This window comes from Lagenorhynchus albirostris, chromosome 21 (genome assembly GCF_949774975.1).
Source record: "Lagenorhynchus albirostris chromosome 21, mLagAlb1.1, whole genome shotgun sequence".
In the NCBI taxonomy this organism is placed as follows: Eukaryota; Metazoa; Chordata; class Mammalia; order Artiodactyla; family Delphinidae; genus Lagenorhynchus; species Lagenorhynchus albirostris.
The window spans coordinates 2,566,909-2,585,955 of record NC_083115.1 but is presented as its reverse complement, the minus strand read 5'-3'; the positions used below and the strand labels follow the sequence as shown (position 1 = coordinate 2,585,955).

At 41.3% G+C, this 19,047-nt stretch overlaps 1 protein-coding gene across 1 annotated transcript in view; it reads right to left on the bottom strand.

Moving 5' to 3' along the window:
- Nucleotides 1–14,208, bottom strand: part of KAT6A (lysine acetyltransferase 6A) — a 106,851-nt gene extending 92,643 nt beyond the window's left edge. Inside the window, exons 1-2 of the mRNA XM_060136230.1 lie at nucleotides 14,132–14,208; nucleotides 11,667–12,583 (exon numbers count right to left, since the gene is read on the bottom strand). Of these exons, the coding sequence (XP_059992213.1) occupies nucleotides 11,667–12,266 (600 nt within the window). The 5' untranslated portion in view covers nucleotides 12,267–12,583; nucleotides 14,132–14,208. The remainder of the gene's footprint in view (nucleotides 1–11,666; nucleotides 12,584–14,131) is intronic.
- Between the last annotated feature and the right edge of the window lie 4,839 nt (nucleotides 14,209–19,047).

The following is a 19,047-nucleotide window of genomic DNA, read 5'->3' as shown; positions in this document are numbered from 1 at the left end:
CTAATCACTGTGCTGGCACCTGGAAGATGTTCCATAAATACTTGCAAAGCACCAGACACTGCGTTAGACAGACAGGGTATAAAGATGAAAAACCAGATCCTAAGTTCACTATCAATACAGTGTAAAATGGGCTATGAAGGAGGAGTGTTCAGGATATCAGGGGCTTGAAGAGAGCTCTCTAACTCAGCCTGGAAGCAGGATGGGTGACAAGGAAGAAATAAAGGATATGCCTAGGCTAAGTCTTCAAGGTGAAATAAGAGCTAACTGGTAAAGAAGAGAGAAAGGATTCCAGATGGGACGAAAACAAAGGAGCAAGAGAAAACAAGGTAGACCTGAGGAACTCCAAGTAGTTTGGAATGTGCAAACCTCAGCACGCATCAGAATCAATGGGGGGCTTATTAACATACAAATTGCTGGACCCCACCCCCAGTTTGTGATTCAGTAGGCATGGAATATGGCCCAAAAATATGCAGTTCAAACAAGTTTTCCAGTGACATTACTGCTACTTCTGGTCCTAGGACCACACTTTGAGAATCACTCGTATAGTGAAACACAGAGGGCACATGAAGCAGTAGCAGTAGACAATTTGGAGCAACATGGGAGGTAAAGTAGGGGGTTAAAAATCATATATATGATGCCACAGAATTTGGCACTGAAGGATCTTAAGCAGAGTTTATTTTAGAAAGATGGTAATACGTAACATTTACAGAGCACTAGACTTATGTGTAGCTCAATGCAATAGCTGCTAGTCATATGTGGCTATTTCACTTAAGTTACAATTAAATAAAATTTTAATTTAAGTTCTACAGTCAACCAGCCATACTTCATGAGCTCAAGAGCCACATATGGCTAGTGGCTACTGCTTTGAGTACAAGTATAAAACATTCCACCATCGTACAAAGCTCTATTAGACAACACTGATGTACATTACATTAACCCGTTAAATCTTCACTACTTCATTATGAGAGAGGTACTGTATTATCCCCATTCTATAAAAAGAAATGTGGCAAAGAAAGATTAAGCAAATTACCCAAGGTCATAAGGCAAGTAGTACCAACATGGGATGCAAACCTGGATGGTCTGGTTCTTGAGCCTGTGTTCTTAACTGCTTCTTGATAAGATCATTCTTGGCAATAATGTGAACCAGAAGGAGATGATACTGGAGGAAGGAAAACCAGTGAGGAAGCTACTACACTAAGTCAGGAGAGAAACAATGAGGACCTGCACCAAGAGAGTAGCAGCTAGAATGGAGAAAGGGCTCATTAATAGAGATGTTAAAGCAGCAGAAAAGACTGGGGATGGACTAGAACTGAATCCAAAAGAGGAGCAAGCAAGGCGTAGAAGATGGCACCGAAGTTCCTGTTTTAGGAATCAGAGTCAATGGCAATGCCTCTCACCACAGTAAAAAATCAAAAGAGCAAGCTGAAGGAGGGTGATAAACTCCTTCTGGGTCATCATGAATTTGAAGTGCCTGAGATAAGACACTACACTACACAGTGAGATATATAAGTCCAGAGCTCAAAAGAGAGATTTGGTTTAAGATATGAATTTAGAGTCATCAGTATAGAGAAGGTACATCTGGAGATAACTCAGGAAGGTTAACACAATAAGTAGACAAAGAACAGAACCTTAGGGAATCCAACATGTAAGCTACAGGCAAAAGATAAAAAGTCAGTAAACTGAAAATGAATCACCAGAAAGATGGGAGGAGTGGGGGAAGACCTAGGAAAGAATCATCCCAGAGGTCAAGGGAAGAGAGAAGAGTAAACAAATGCTAAGTGCTGCTGAGAAGTCAGGTAAGATAAAGACTGAAAACTGTCCACAAGAGCTGTTTCAGACTGTGTTAGGGCCAAAGGCCAGATTGCAACAGATCTGGAACAACTGTAGACTTTTTTCCAAGAAGTTTCAAAACGAAGGGAAGGAGACAGGGTATAGATGGAGAGAAGAATCTGGAGCAGTGTTGCTTCTATTCTGACTTGATGGGAGAGACTTCTCTATGCTAAGGGGCAAAGAGCGAAAAGACTGGAACACTTGATGGAGCAAGGTTCCTAAGGCAGGAAAGAAAAGGATCCTGCACATAAACAGAGATATTACCTCTAGATGCTTCTTTCACGTCCTCTGAAGGGGTAGTAAAGGGGGTAAAAGTAAGTACAAATGTATTTAGGGTAGCGTGGGAAGGGTAAAGCTGGATGAGCTCATATGGTCAGAAAGATTCTCTTCTCTCTATGAAGCAGAATACAGGAGTATCTGCTGAAAATGAGAGAGGCAAAAGGGTTGGAGGGAATATTGAACTGCTGCAGAGAAAACAGACTACAGACAGATACGTACATCCCCAAGCAGAAGACAGAGCTGAGATTTGAGGCCACAAACTTGCAAGTGGCAACCTACCAGTGGGTTTGTGCCATTTTCTTCAAAATGATCGAGTCTCACAGAGGAGCAGGGAGAGGATGGTTGGCTTAATTTCAAGGTTGGGGTTTGCCAATTAGATGCAGGAGTAAAGTGAGTAACTGCAATGATAAACCGTAAGGCCACACAATTAGAAGAAAAGCATTCATGGGGGGATAGGAGGGGCATCAGAATCACACAGGGAACCTTCTTTGAACTACATTCCCTATGGGAAACCTTGATGAGATAAAAGAGCAGGTGCAGCAAGAGTGAAAAGAGAAAAGTGGAAAATTAAGGCAGTTATGGTCACGGAGTAGAACAAAATTCAGGTTTCCAGAGGTACCCTGTCCTGGGTTCAAAGTGCGTTCATGAGAGTAGGTGTGAAATGTGCTGTTTCCTGTATCTGAATTTCAATCCCTAGGCAATTCTGTCCCCTGACTCCCTCAGCCAGTTCCCACCACAGGACATGTTGGTTCGAAGCGCTAGAGCAGGGGTTCTCAACCCTAGCTGCATATCAGATGCACATGGAGACTTCAACAAACAAACAAATAAACAAACTGAAATCTGGGCCCCACTGTTGGAGTCTAATTGGCATGGTGGTTATTTTTTAAGGCTCCTCAGGTAATTCTAAAGTGGATTTAGCGTCGAGAACCACTGCTTTAGAAAGAACAGGACTTTAGCTTTATGTTAGAGAATTAAAGGAAAACAGACTGGCATGAGAAGAAATGAAATAACTAAAGCAGGAAAATGGTGAAAGAGGATCTAAACCCTACGTCAGATATTTAAAGATGTCCTGAATAGAAAAGTTAGGAAACTATTAAAACACAGCATCATACTCAACACACACCCAAAAATGTAATGTTTCCAAGAGTTCTGTTATAGGTTCTAGAAAACTCAGGAGTTAAATGCTTCGCTGTAGCCAATGACTAAGAAAAAAGACAAACCTGCACTGTACTAAGCAGAAAGAACTGAAAACCAACACTGAACAACAGCTCTCTAGGTCAACTACAGTTCACAACTCCCTGGAGGAAAAGGCAGCCTACAGTGAAAGCACGATAATAATCTCACGTACATGGACTCTACCTCTTCTGCACAAAAGGTAAAGGAATCAGCTGTCTTCTTTCACATATACAAAGGTTTTAAGTTTTTTAGTCTGCCTGATTGTCTTTCTACAGCAGTCACTTTCTCCTTAACAAGTTTTACCAATAATCTTAAAACCACCTACTGCAAATCTAAATGCTACACTCCTATAATCTCTATGCTTAATTTAACCCTAAACCAAATAGTGCCATACTACTCTATCCAATTATTTTATAACTGTCCCCAATCTTAACCTTTATTTGCCACTTCCTAGTCTATTTGCTAAGTTTTACAACAAAGTAAAAGTTAAAAGTAATGCAGAGATGAACGGTTAGTCATAAAGACCAAAAAAGACAAACATGGCCTGTTGCCTGTTGCCTTCCCTGTAAGGTTTGTTTACTGGTATTAACAAACTCACCCAGAACCAAGATACTATGTATACATAACAATGAGTGATGAACTGTACACTCCTAGGCCACCCATATTTAATGCCTTTAATGAGAATTACTTCATTAATTAATAGAAAGGCTTGTACCTTTCTATCTCCGTCTTAAATATTTTAAGTTCAAACCAATTACCCAAATCATGCGGACATCGTGAGTTGCAGACGTTCTGAAAATTAGACTTAACTGGAAGTGGACATTTTTTTCAAAACTCAAGGAGTACTTCATCTCCCAGCATTAGGGTAGTTTAACATGTTCTCCTAATATTTAGCTAAAACAGAAGAAAACTTTCTAATTCCTCTAGTTTGGGTCATAAGAAAGCAGTCTTTTCCAAAAACAAAACAAAACAAAAAACTGTTTCGACTTTCTGGAGTCTTCAAACACCGAAACAAGCAGATTTACATATTTGTGGTTTACAAAAACCACCAAAATTCTCTACACCAGGGTTCATCCTATGGTTTCCATTAAGGAAGAGATTTCTAACAATGTTATTTTATACTCGTTGCTCTCTAAAACTGTAAGACAGTACTACAGCCTAACGAAAAAAGCACAGAACCGAGAAGGGCCCGACCACTTCTCCCAGACGCAATTAACTTCCTGTGGGGCATTAAGCAAGACACTCAAATCTCTCTGACCCTCAGTTTCTCTATTTGTGAAATAAGATGAGAATCATTTTTATCCAAGATTGCTACTGGCTACAAGTTCTACAAAATGGAGATGATTCTACCCTTTATTTTTTCTAAGAACGTAACTATGCTTTGTAAGAATAATCCAAAATAAAAATTACATACCTTAATAAAAATGTACACTTTAATATAAAATATTAACATAAAACATATAAAACATAAATAAATATATAAAATATACTGTAATCAAAAAATATACCTTACTCAACACTACAGCCAGACTTATTTTTTCTTAGCAGGTCTTTTTCTTTAATTGCTAGCAGTTAAAAACTATTTTGACCCAGAATGGCATTCTGCAAATCTAAATGCTACACTCCTATAATCTCTATGCTTAATTTCAACCCTAAACCAAATAGGGCCATACTACGAACTGTTTCTTCACCTGTCCCTTAATAAAGTTGAAAGTAATTCTTTTGATTTGAATTTACAGAGTTATGTACAGTGCTGATGAAAGCCATCTGTTGGGAACTTTGACTTTCCTGTCAAAAGGAGAAAACCAGAAGAAACAGCCTAGATTTTCCTGGGAACCAGCTGCAGCTGAATGAGTCCTAATCCTACTCCAGCTGGGAAAAGCAGAAGGGTGAAGTGGCTACTGGCTTAATTCATCTGCTGCAGATTCTTTATGAACTGACTCCACCCCTGAGTAGCCAACTGGTAAACAACTTTACCAGACTGAGGCTCTTAATTAATCCCTATATGTAACATTTACTTGGTTCTTTAAAAAATTTCAAATCAGAGCATGAAAAGTATTCAGTATTATAATTTTAAAAAACATTTCCCAGTTCACTAGAAACAACATTTTTAACTCTAGTTTAACCAGCAAACTTGGCACCCAGATTCAGTCCTCTCACATATCTAAGAAACATGTCAGTGTAAATATACTTTATCCAGTATTCTAAATAGAAAGGGAAGAAATATCTGTGAAGGAGATTCTTACAACCTCAAGAAACCTGGAATGATACAATATTTCTTTCCCCAGATTCATCGCACAGTTCCTGTTATCTATTTGCTTTCATAGTATTAACAGTTAAGTACAATGTAAAAAAGTGCTGGCCCATGTGTCCGAATGAACTGAATAAAAAACAGGCAGCAGAATAAGAAAATAATGTATTTTGCATATATTTATTTTCCATTTGGCATTTTATAAGAAGCCATAATAAAAACTTGTATTATTAAATAGCTATTATATAAATATATCATGCCTATAAAACTTAACCATGTAAAGTTCTTTTGAGACTTCAATAAGAAAGTACTCAGAACAGTGCCCAACACACTGTTAGGCCTTAACAAATGTTAGCTATTAATAGGTTTCTACAAGCAACTGCTTACATTCCCTTGGCCTCCTGATACAGGATAAAGAAAGAGGTTAGAAGCAATTTGTAGTACTATCTGATGTCTTCGTTAATTTCTTCCATTTATTTCATCAATTTACAAGAAGTTAGCCCAAGAAAGAGTAAAGTGTTAGCAACTGTAACTCTAAGAAAAATGTTTAGGTTGTGTGCACTGGCTGGGTACAGAAGTTTGATCAGCAATGGCTAAATCAAAGGTTGCTTTAGTAGCTCAAGTTTTCTTTCAGGGTGTGTCATGGACTGAAAACTACCAAAGCACACATAGCTCAAAGGCTAACTAGAAGACCAAAAAAGTATCTGTACAGGGACTTCCCTGGTGGCGCAGTGGTTAAGAATCCGCCTGCCAATACAGGGGACATGGGTTCGAGCCCTGGTCCAGGAAGATCCCACATGCCGCGGAGCAACTAAGCCCATGCACCACAACTACTGAAGCCTGCGTGCCTAGAGCCTGTGCCCTGCAACAAGAGAAGCCACCCGGGGCTTCCCTGGTGGCGCAGTGGTTGAGAATCTGCCTGCTAATGCAGGGGACACGGGTTCGAGCCCTGGTCTGGGAGGATCCCACATGCCGCGGAGCAACTAGGCCCGTGAGCCACAACTACTGAGCCTGCGTGTCTGGAGCCTGTGCTCCGCAACAAGAGAGGCCACCACAGTGAGAGGCCCGCGCACCGCGATGAAGAGTGGCCCCCGCTCACCACAACTAGAGAAAGCCCTTGCACAGAAACGAAGACCCAACACAGCCAAAAATAAATAAATAAATTAATAAACTCCTACCCCCAACATCTTCTTTAAAAAAAAAAAAAAAAAAAAAAAAAAGAGAAGCCACCGTAATGAGAAGCCCGCACACCACAACGAAGAGTAGCCCCCGCTCGCCGCAACTAGAGCCTGCACACAGCAATGAAAACCCAACACAGCCAAAAATAAAATTTTTTAAAATATCTGTACAATTGATTGTATTTAAATAAATATTGCATTACAAACATATCTCTGCCTGAGTTATTTTTAAATTTCTGTTTTTTTTTTTAAATAGAACAAGTCTGCTGAGACGAAGTCAGTTTATATTAACCACGTTTATATTTAATCCACCTCAATGACTTGTTAGTAACAAATTTTTATTTCTAGCCAGTTTCTCCTCAGGACCCAGGATATTTAAGAGTCACCAAAAAATGGTACAAACAATGATGTAAGAAATGTACAATTACTGTAATTATAATTAATGTAATTGATTATAATGTAAGAAAATATAACTACTGAGATCAATCAGTTGCAAACTCGGTGACATTACAAAATCTACAATATTCATGTCGCTGTATCCTTGCCATTACTTGAAAAATAAAGTCAACTACATGAGGTTAGGACAATTTTCACTAAAATAATCCTTCTTCACTTAAAGACTGATACAGTTGGCATTATCCTCCATTCCCTCCCCCATGATGTAAGAATTAAAACTTGCAACTTAAAAAGTTTCCCAATAATTTTACTATGAAATACACTTCCTTGCATGCTCTCATAAGGATTTTTAAATTGAGAACTTCTTCCACTTTTTACTACTAATGTATCTCTTCTCAACTTTTCTGTAGCACCTTTGCTTTGCAGTTTTTTGGTGTGCCTGTGTTTTTTTTTTTTTTTAAATAGACAATCATTCTGCCAAGCAGTCAACACACCCCTGAATTTAATAGCATGGACAATTACTAAAAAGTATGATAGCAACAAAATATCTGAAAACAACATTACCAAGCTTACATTTATAAACAATTTTATCATATCACTGTTCTAACACATAACATGTGAAACAATTTTACAATAAAAGCCATTTCCAAATAGCTAAATCAAAACTATCATTCTTAACTCTCGTAACCTGAAAACATATTTCCATTCTAATCAGCAACTCTACATCAAATACCAAAGTTCCTGTCAATGCCCCTTTTATTCTATGAATTTAAAATGCCAAGTTCCAGTAACACAAAATAATCTGGACTGCACTAAGAGTTTACTGAATTGTGATATAACTTATATTAGAAGGCTAGTATTTATCATTTGATCTTTCTGCTCCAAGTCACCTAAATAATAACATTAATAACCTAATGGGTAATAAGCTAAACAATAACATTAGTTGACAATATCTTCTCTTCCTTTCCCAAGTGGAATGCTTCAGCAAAATATAATTCTGTTCCACAATACTCCACAAACTAACAACACTTTCCTGATGTGGCTGATTACCATAAGCGTATAGTTTTCTGTACTAGTAATATGGAACATAAGCTTTAGATATTCAAGTAAATTATTCTTTGTGTAAAATGAACCCAGAAATTTGAAATGAAGGTGAAAATTACTCCTGAAAGGGAAATGGAGACTCAGTGTCCAAAGTAATTCTTTTAATGGACCATTAGAATCTCAAATAATAATTAGCCTCACCCAAGAAACATCTCATTCTTTCTCAGAGATTCACAATACCTAATTATTACCAAAAAAAAAAAATAGTGAATGCAAAAAACTAAGTTATATTTCATAAGCTAAACAAACGTTGCAAAAAAGTTATTTCACATTTCTATGCCTAATCCCCAACAGGACCTAAACCCTAAATGCACTGTTCATGGTAGATGCCTAAATGCTTACTGAATAAATAATGAATAAATGAAGTAAATGAACAAATTATCTTACAGTAATATCTGTATTTCAAAAAAAAGAGAAATTTGCAAGGAGGACGTTGTTATTTAAGCTAGTTACACACTATCACCCCCCCATCCCATAATTCAAGGGAAAGCAACATTTTGTCCCAAATGAAAGCACTCTATTACAGCCATGCAACCAATCCCAAACTACAAATCAGAAGACTTCAGTAACATCTGAAAGGAAAATGAAACACAGAAAATATCTTTAAGAAAAAAAAAAGTCATGCAGACCAAACTGTTTTTTTAATTTATGGACCTCAGGTATACAAAACTAGATTATTCATAATCTCTGGTTTCTGATACGTTCTTAGTGCTGGTTCAAAGTAAATTTTAGAATTCATTCTATGACAGAAAGAGAAAAAAGGGACGCAGTCAGTGAAATGGGAACGGTGGGGGGGCGGGACATGTCCTTTTACAATCAGAGAATGTGCCTTGAAGTTAACATCAAGAACATTTACAATTGTGTACTTGAATGCGGTGACAGGCATTATACCCAACAACTCCCAAGAGGCAGTAGGTATCGCTGTCACAAAGACTCTGGAGCCAGAATGCCCAAGTCCAAAACCTAGCTCTGTCACCTAATACCTTTGTGACTCGGACAAGTTACTGAACCTCTTTTATGCCTCAGTTTCTCCATCTGTAAAACAACAGTACCTATCTCATTGAGTTATTTGAGGATTAAACGAGTTAATATATGCCTGGCTGTAAAGTAACGTCTGGCATATAGTATAAATACATCATTAAGTTAAATAAACTCACCATAAACTACAACAGCCTAAAGTTAGTACAGCAAATCTCCCTTATAACATGGATAAAACTTTTAAATCACAGTATCTCCAGATTCTCCCTCAAGTGAAAACACACTTAAGTTCAAGTGTCTTCACAAAAACTCTTAAGAATATTTCTGTACAGCTATCTCACCAAAAACAGCAAAACAAAAACCACTCAGTGGCTGAAAAGTTAATGTACAGTTCCTTCCAAAGGTTAATAATCACAATAAAAGTTAGAACCGTATAGAAAAAAGAAGAACGTACTCAGGCTGCTCCATAGTCCCTGAACTTCATCTCTCACCCACAGCTGAGCAGACCAGTAGGTACACATGCACTCCAGAGCAGGTAAGGCCACCACAGCTCCAAGCAGAGCGCCTGGCCCACAGTAAGTGCTCAGTAACTATTTGCTGAATTAATTAATGCCCTAAAAGTGAAACTACTTCTAGCCTACACTTTCCTTTCTCCACCCCTGTCAAATATAATCTGGATAATTTTTTTAAAGAATATCTAGGTTTTCATAACAGCAAATCAATCAATTCCAAATGGGGAATGATTGGACAGTTTTGTTTTTTTTAAAAAAAGAGGAAAGTAGTTAAATACAACAAAAGGAACAAACGTAATCTGTTCATAGGAGGAATAATTCCTTGCCCTAGAGTTTACTGTATTATTATTTTTAATGTGAGCTTTTCATATCTTTGGGGAAAGTCATGCACAAAACTTAACCACTGAAAATAAGACTCCATTCAAAAATATATAATGGATCTCATCAACTCTAATTTTGTAGATACTATCATAAGTTTGTTTCCCAATCAGACCAGTACAAATATACAAAAGTCTACTCAACGAAACACAATTTTTCCAAGTTTAGTTACTTTGGTTAACAATACTGTATATTAAAGTTATATAAAGCAAAGAGATGTTCCTAACCAAAGCAAACCAGCAGATCTCTACTGGATTAAACATTTTTTTAATGCAAAGGTCTCAGGCTCAGCTGCAAAATAAGGATTGCTGGATTAGATGGTTCTTAAAAGTCCCTTTCAAAAGTAAAATCCTAGCGGGACCTCCCCAGACACGGGTTCAAGCCCTGGTCTGGGAAGATGCCACATGCCGCGGAGCATGAACCATGTTATGAATGGGATTGCCTATTAATCCATGACTCCATCAGAATCATTTTAAGGGTAGTAACAGTAAGATAATGCTATTTCAAAGTTCACAGGGAAAACTGAACCTTAAAATAGATCTCTAAAACCTGCATCCAAAAAAAAAACCTGTTCATTTTCAGTTGCTATTTAAACAAAAATCTACTGGTGGGTTACTAACTGCAATGAATTTAGATCAAATCTCAAATATTTTAAAATACATTCAATGTTAACTTTAGAATCTTAACACCCTAGAAGTAGCCTCCACGATCTTAAGCAATGACGATGATGTTACTGGTGTACAGTAAGGTGTGCAACAACTTAAAGTACAGCCACTCCCCACAGAACCACAATTCAGAACACCTGAAATAAATTCACAGCTAAGACACCAGGTCAACGTACAAAGGAGCTGCTAACAAAACTCTCATCCTCAAATATCTATTTAAGGGCCAAGATTGACTGTTAAGAAGACATACTTTCAACGGTACAAAATAATGGCATAAAACACACAGCACAGTAAAGTATACCATTTGAGTATCAAGACTCCAGACTCCCCAGAACTTTAGGAACATAGGCTACTGTATTCCTGATGCATGCAGTTACACCTGTCGTAAATAATAATGTTTAGGACTTCATCATATGCAAAAAATAAAGCATGACCAAAAGTTAGAATACAAAGAGCAAAAATAAGAATTGCTAAATCTGCTTAGCCACTACTATGGTCAGGATAATCGGTCTCATTCCTGTCTAGTAATCGGCATCAAAACGGAAAAAAGAAAGAAGACAGGTTCTTAAAGTCTCCAGCATTTGGCTGCTCATCAACTTCAGCAATAAAGTATTATAAGAACTTTTATGTAACAGGTTTAAAGTTGTGTGCTACTTTTTAATTCTAATCCAGGTATGTTCTTTTAGGCAGAGCAATACTCTACACTTTGAATCTTAGTCATCAAATACGTCAAAGTATCAGAACAATTAGCATCTACTGAGTTCTCACACCTAGAATTCACCAATAAAAAACAGGAGGTGATTATTCCACAAAAGGCCCCAAACACCAACGGTAACTTCTATTCAACTTCCTAGAAATGTGGCTTTGTAGCATGCTGTATCATCAGCTCTGTGAACACTGATGCATAGGCCATTCTTACCTTATCCTTTTCATGTGGAAGGAGTGACACTGGAGGTAAAGAAGAAAGAGACTCACAACTCTCTTTCCCATCCACATTGGTTGCTTTAGTGTTGAGCCGATAAAGAGGTCCATCTTTAAGGAGTCTGCCGTGGCCAACGGCGCGTTTAATAGCCAATCGTAACTGCTGGTGAAAGCCAGAGGCAGCACCGCCTCCAAACAATGCAGACACATCCTTCTGACCTTTCAAAAAACGTTCAATGCTTTTCAAAGTTGAGCCACCGGACTCTGCCAAGCCCTCGACTGCCCGCTTGATCAGTTTATTCCAGTCTACATTTTGTTTATTATCCACTTTTCCATGGTTTCGAGGTTTAGGAAGTGCTATTCGCCCAGGATTATCAGGATCTTTATAGGAATTGAGTCCTTTATTTGAGACTTTCAAAATTGTTCCATCTTTGACACTCAACTCCAATTGTTCTAAAACAGTTTTACGATCCAAGCCATGGGATGAAGACACTGCATTGCATATCCTTTCTTCTGAAGGACGCTGTTTTTGCTTCTTCACTTTTTTGATGGCCTCCAAAATCCACTCCGTATACAGCGGGTTGGCGAGTTTTACCATGGTGAAGGATTCTGTATATCCATAGAGTCGTTATCCCTTATCCTGATGCTGAGTAAGTTTTACACCATGGAAAACAACATTCCCGGAGGCTGGGAACCAGTTAACCATAGCATACAAGTTTTCTGGCCTGAGTCCTTCCTCCTTTCACAAAACAGAGTGCCTCCCCACTTTTACTTTAGAAACCAAAACAACCTGTTATCTGAAATATCTTCAAACTTCTCAACAAACTTCTCAATAGCACCACACATGGGTCTGTTCATAAAGTTGTAAGAACTCAAGAACATCTCATTCCCAGCAGAAAAATGTGCATCTTATGCCTGGAAAACAATTAAAACAAGGTCAGTTTCCTATCAAGGCCCGTTTTATAAATACACTGGAACTGAAACATCCTAGTCTTTAAAGCACTCAAACAGTGTTCACTGAGCACCTGTAGGAGTCTGATCATGTTTCTATCAACATTCCAAAACGATCATGTATGTAAACCACTGGAAAAACGAAGAAAAGGAAGAAAAGATTAAAAATTAGGATACAATGAGGAAACAAGACTAGATGCACTGTGAATGACCTTAGGCTACAACTAACCAGAGGGGTGCTGGCTATTCTGCCCTCCACAATCTCTGCTCACCAGTCTATGAATTGAAACTCTTCCTTGACATCTTTCTCCAAGAAACTATTCAGCACTTCAACAAGTATCTAGATTAGCAGAAAGAATCCTGCAATGAAAGTAAGAGTGAAACTTTCATCTTTCAAAATTCCAGACATTCAGACTGGATGAAAACAGTCAATAAGATGGACAGAAAACCATTGAGAAAATTTTAACTATTGCATATAGTAAAAGAAACAAATACAATTTCCACAAACCAAGTTCACATTTTAAGTATGATATTACTTTCAACATTCCAAGTGGAAACAAAATTAACATTTTGAAAATAGTCAAGTGCGAAAAGTGTTCAAAGAATTTTTTTAAATTCCAATTTCCTTCAAATTTTAGGAATCACATGCTGATAAGCTTCTCCTAGTAACATTCAATATACTGGAGAGAGTCCAACAACTGTCAAAATGTTCATAACCAATCTACAGACATAGCAATTAGAAATGAGAATGGCCCAGAATCACTGGCTTCAAATGTACACACTACATATCAAATGTACAGCACAGGAGAAAAATGTATTGCCTGTCTGTAGTCTAAAGAGAAGACGACCTCGTAAAGATTCAAGATTGCTGTCCTGAAATGAACATTAATGAATAAGACACCAACGTATACTTATACACACACACATCTATGTATGTACACACACACACACACACGTTGCCTCTCCAGGATCAAAGTCAGTATTCTTTCAGACAAAAGAATCTGGCAGATACAAATCTTTTTGAAAATCACCAAAATAATGAATTCCGAATCTAATAACTTCTTTGCTTCCAAAAATAAATTTATCTTTACCTAAATGTTTTTTAGAACCCCAAGGAGTACTCTGAGGAGCACTTACAACATAAACATCCTAGAAAAATGGCTCCCACAGTAATCGTTCTTCCGAGTGCCTCTAAAATCAAAAGGAAAACTAACAGATATGAAGAAACTGATAGTATTACTCTGATAAGAAAGAAAAGGCTGAAGGAAACACGCAAACCTGAGCCAAGACTTCTTTTCTAAATTAGCTGACTGAAAAGCAGTCCCCCGAGAGAAGAACTCAGCTTCACCGTGGTGAGAGTCTCGAGAGGACAGAAATCACGGTATTACTCGGAGTGGGTGCATTACGGAGGCATTAACGCTACAATGAAATGAGAGGCTTCAGCCCGAGTTGCAGACGCTGGGCCCGTCCTGGCTGCTTAACCTCGCAGGTGAGAGAACGAAGGACAGTCACCCGCGGTCTCTCGGGCCGGGATGCGCACGGGTCTTCAGGTCTTCAGCAAGCGAAGCGCCTGCAGACCTGAGCTTTAACTCCAGGAAAGTACCCCGGCGGCCGGAGAGAAAGTGCAGCTCGCCTCCGGCAGTCCTTCCCCGACCTCCATCCCCCCCACCTCCCCGCGAACGCCTCTTCGCGCTCTATTTTTAAAGGGAGAGAAACTTCAGAAACTTGTAACGGCACCAGCCCGCGGCTTGCCGACGGGGAGTCGGCGGCTCCCACCGGACGGGAACGGAACCCGAGGACGAAGTTAACAATGAAATCACGTGAAAGAGTTGAGAGCCGCACATCTGCGCTCCCAGCTTCGCCGAAGCCGCGGCCGCCCGGAGGCCGGTCCCGTGCGGCGGGGGGCGGGCGGGCCTGGTGGCTCCGCGCTGACAGGCGCCCGCCGCCCCCGGCGCCGGGGCTGACAGCCCGGCGCACACGCCGCCGCACGTGCGCCCTCCGCACCACAACACGGCCGCCTGTCACCCCGCGCCGCGCGGCCGCAGGGGCCGAGCGCGAGCGCCGGGAGCGCGGGCGCAGGGGCCGGGCGGGCCGGGCGGCGGGCGCAGGAGCCAGGCCGGTGGGCGCGCCCCGAGGGAGAGCCGGCCGCCTGCACGGCCCGCCCGCGGCTTCGCGGCCTGGGCCACCGCCGCCGCCCCCTCCCGGCTGCCCGCTCCCCGGCCGAGCCCGGCCCGGGCCGCCGGCGGCGGCGCGCGGGCCGCGGGGCGGGGGAGCCGGGCGCCGGCCGGGCGCGAGGGGGCGGCCGCGGCGCCCCAGCCCGAGGCCTGGCGCAGAGCAGCGGGAGGCGGCGCAGGCCGCGGCGGGGCCTGCAGCGGCCACCGGCCCCGCGAAGCGGCGAGGCGGGTCCCGGAGCGGCTCAGCCTCGGGCTTGACGGCCGGGGGCGGCCGGGGGCGGCCCCTCGACTACTTACCGGGGGAGAAGAGCGCCGGGTAAGCGGGGCCCCGGGCCGGACCGCGGAGATGCCCCAAACTGACACGGCCGCCATCTTGGAGACAGTGAGCTCCGGCCGGGGGGAGGGGAGGCGAGGCGGTGGAACAGCCGCGGGGGGAGGGGAAGCGTCGCGAGGGAACGGCTGCCTGGGGGAGGGCGCGGGAACAGCCCGAGAGCTAGGCGAGCGGGAGGGGGAGGAAGGGGCAGCGCGGGAGGGGGACGGCCGAGGAGCGGGAAGAGCTGGGCCGAGAGCCGGGAAAGGCCGGAGGGCGGGGCGGGGCAGGAGGGAAGAGCCGGCCGGGCGGATCACGTGGGGCCGGTACAAAAGGCCAAAGCCAAAGCGGGAGGAGGACTGGAGGAGGCCGGCGGTCGGGGGCGCCTGCTCGCCCCTCCAGCGCGGTTGGGCCGGGCCGATAGCCGGGGCAGGAGGTGCTGTGTCCCCATTGCACAGCTGGGGAAGCAGAGGGTCGCGCCGGGGTGGGGAGGCATCGGTGCGGCGCGGAAATCCGGTAGGATCTGAACTCTGATGGCGCCTGTGTTTACCGTCACCGAGCCTCCCTCCGCACCGCGGTGCCCGCGCCCCGCTCCCACGGCGACTCCCCGGAACCGGGTCGGGAGCTGGGGCGGAGGGCGGGGAGAAGGCCGCCTCGCTTCATCATTCCCTGTCTGCGCGCATCTTCTCCCCACACATCCACCCCTTTGCGGGAAAATAGTAGGTGCGAGGAGGAGGGGAAGGGTAGAAAGTTGGATGCCGTGTCGAGCCCTTTCACCACAATGACCTCATCCTCCCTACCCCAGGAGACTTGTTGGACCTCACCAGAGCCATCTTTGTAGGGACCAGCGAAGGCTCGGTGGTGAGATCCGCACAGGTCATACAGCTGTCTGGTGGCACACTTCTGAGTTTGGAGCCTCCATCTGTCTAATGCCGACGCCTGTCTTGTACCCGTGCCCTACGCAGCACTGCTCTTGTCCGAATTTATGGCTGAGCTGCGGACTGGCACTTTTCATGGCCTGCCTGTCCTCTACTGGCTGCATGGATGTTTCTTTGTCTGGTCTCTCTTCCAGTTTAAACTCCTGAGGCAGAGACTGAGTCATACTTTTTATTAGCCTGCATTCCCTGGAAGGGCAGTAAATGACAAATGAAAAGACATACTAAATAATTGATAATCTTGTGTGGAAGCGTTTTCCTGCCACTGGACCTTTTTATCTGGTAGACTATTCTCCCCAACACCTCCTCGTTTTATCTCAGCTTTACCTTTTAAAGTGCACCTTCTCGCTTACTACCTTATCGTCTACTTCCTTTTCTGAACTTTTGTAGTTTGACCACTTGCCCTGTTTTTCGTGTGGCACCGGTTGTGTGGCCTCATCTACGTCTTATGAATGCATTCCCAGGTATAGTCTCTTCTAGGATGCCTCTTTGCATCTCTAGTGGCATAGAGTTGTGCAAGCAGTACAGACTCCAAAAACTGTTGCTAGTGAATGAACATTATTTCAGTTACTAAGAGATTGAATTTCCACCCCCCAAATCAAGCCCTGCCTTGTTTATACCTCAACCTATACTTTCCTGTCTCTATAGCTTTTCTCCACTCTAATCCTTAGCCTTATTGTTCTATACCATAGACTGTCTAGACCATTCAATAATAACATAACAACTTATATTTTCAACTCAGTATCCTACCACTGACAACTGCTAATGTCAGTGTGATGTGGTGAGATTTACTGAATCACCCTTAATCACCTACTGCCAAGCCCCATCCCCAAATTAGGAGAGAAATTTGGGGATAGAAAATAATCTATTAGAATATTTTCCATCCTAGATGAATCAGATAGATGCAGTCTCAGGTAAAATAAGAGATATTTGTAATGAAAATACATTTGGGGGGAAGAAGTGGGGGAAATTCTCTTTTCGAAGAGTAAAGCAATGTTTTTATTTCCCAAAGAGGACAGATAAAGTCATATTAATAGAAAGAAAATGAGTTCTTCATGTGAGACTAGTGTGTGGTCTTCAGAAGAAAAATAATACAGAGATGAGTTGTGTTTGCTTTTGGTTAATTTAGAAGGAAACTAGCCACAGGCATTCCTGTGAAAAGACCAAACTGGAGTTTAAGCACACAGTAGCAAGAATTTAAAACAATTTGCAACAACAAAGCACAGTTTAACTTTTCAAACAGCTTCTACAGAGACTCTTTGCTTTACATTTGCATAACTTAATGGCACATTCAGGCGGTCTTCTCAAAATAAAAGATTTGCAACAAAGACATATTAAGGTCTTCATCTTTTGCATGTTAAAAAACAAAATCCACAGTACTGGGAGGACAGCTTCTCTTTGGTTCAAGCTTCCTCAGAATTCAGCCATGCAGGGCTGGCAGCTAAAAGTTCTTCCCCCTTCCACAATTCGCTCTAGGAATCCCTGCCCTTTCAGTAGTATCTGTTATAAACTACAGTTTATGCAGAGTCCAGCTAAGCCTAAAATTGAAAGGCTGCTCTATCCTTGTTTCAACAGGAGTTTTTAGTCCATTTACATTTAATATAATTACTGCTGTATTTAGATTTATACCTGCCATCTTATTATTCATTTCCTTTGCCCATTTACTTTATATCCCTTATTCTCTTATTTCTTGCCTTTTGAATTAATTTAAATATTTAAGTATACCATTAACCTCCTCTATCAGTTTATTAATTATACATTTCTAAAGAAATCTTAGAGATTACAGCATTCCTGATTGACTTATTACACTCTAATATAAATGATTACTTTTACCACTTTCCCCCAAATGCTAAGAGCTTAGAGTAATATTGTGCCTCCACTTACCCCTTCCCCTTTTGTGTTTATTGTCATGGATTTTAATTGTGCATATATTTTAAACCATACAAGGTTTTATAATCATCGTACAGTCAATACTCATTATATTCGCCTACATATTTACCCTTTATGTTGCTTCTTGTTCCAATATATATTTATGTGCTTATGACTGGAATTTTTTTCCCTCTGTTTGAATATTCCTCTGTTCAGAGCAGGTCTGCTGGAGACAATTTCTCTCCATTTCTGTTTGCCTCAAAACTTCATTTTATCCTTCGTATTTTTGCTGGGTATAGCAGTCTCGTTTAGCAAGTTTTTTTCAGCACTTCGAAGATCTCCTCTGGTTTCCATCATTCCTTTGTTACTCCTTTGGAAAGTAATGTCATTTTTTCCTCTGGCTTCTTTTAGTTTTTTTGTTTTTTGCTTAGTTTTCAGCCATTTTCCTGTGATGTGTCTAAATATGGTTTTCTTTGTACTCATCCCACTTGGGTCATGGGATGAGTGCCACTTACATAATCCCTTCAATTGGTAGCTTGATATCTTTTCTCTGTTTTAGAAACATCTTGGTCACTATCTCTTCTTACGTCTCTTTTCCTTTTAGGATTTCATGTACACCTATGTCAGAATTTTTCATTGTTTACCATCTGTATTTCCTATTATATTTTTTGCCTCTTTGTGCGTGAGTCTGTACATTTTGTACGCACAATTTAAATCTTATCTTAAATCTATGTATTGAGTTCTTAATATTGATCATTGTATTTTCAAGTTCTAGGATGTTCATGTGATTTTTAAAAAAATAAAATTTAATTCATTTGGAGAAATTTTCCATCTTTTTATTTTTCTCCACTTTTGCCAATACTTTCTTGAACATCAGTCCCAGCTATTTTAAATCTCTTTCTGATCATTACAATATCTAGATATTCTGTGGGTCTATTTCTATTACATTTTCTTTCCATTGGTTTTTGGGTTTTTTGTTTGTTTGTTTGTTCTTTAAACTAGCTCTTGGCCTGCCTGGTAATTTTTAATAGACTGCCACACATTAAAACTATAGAGGGGGCTTCCCTGGTGGCGCAGTGGTTGAGAGTCCGCCTGCCGATGCAGGGGACACAGGTTCGTACCCCGGTCCAGGAAGATCCC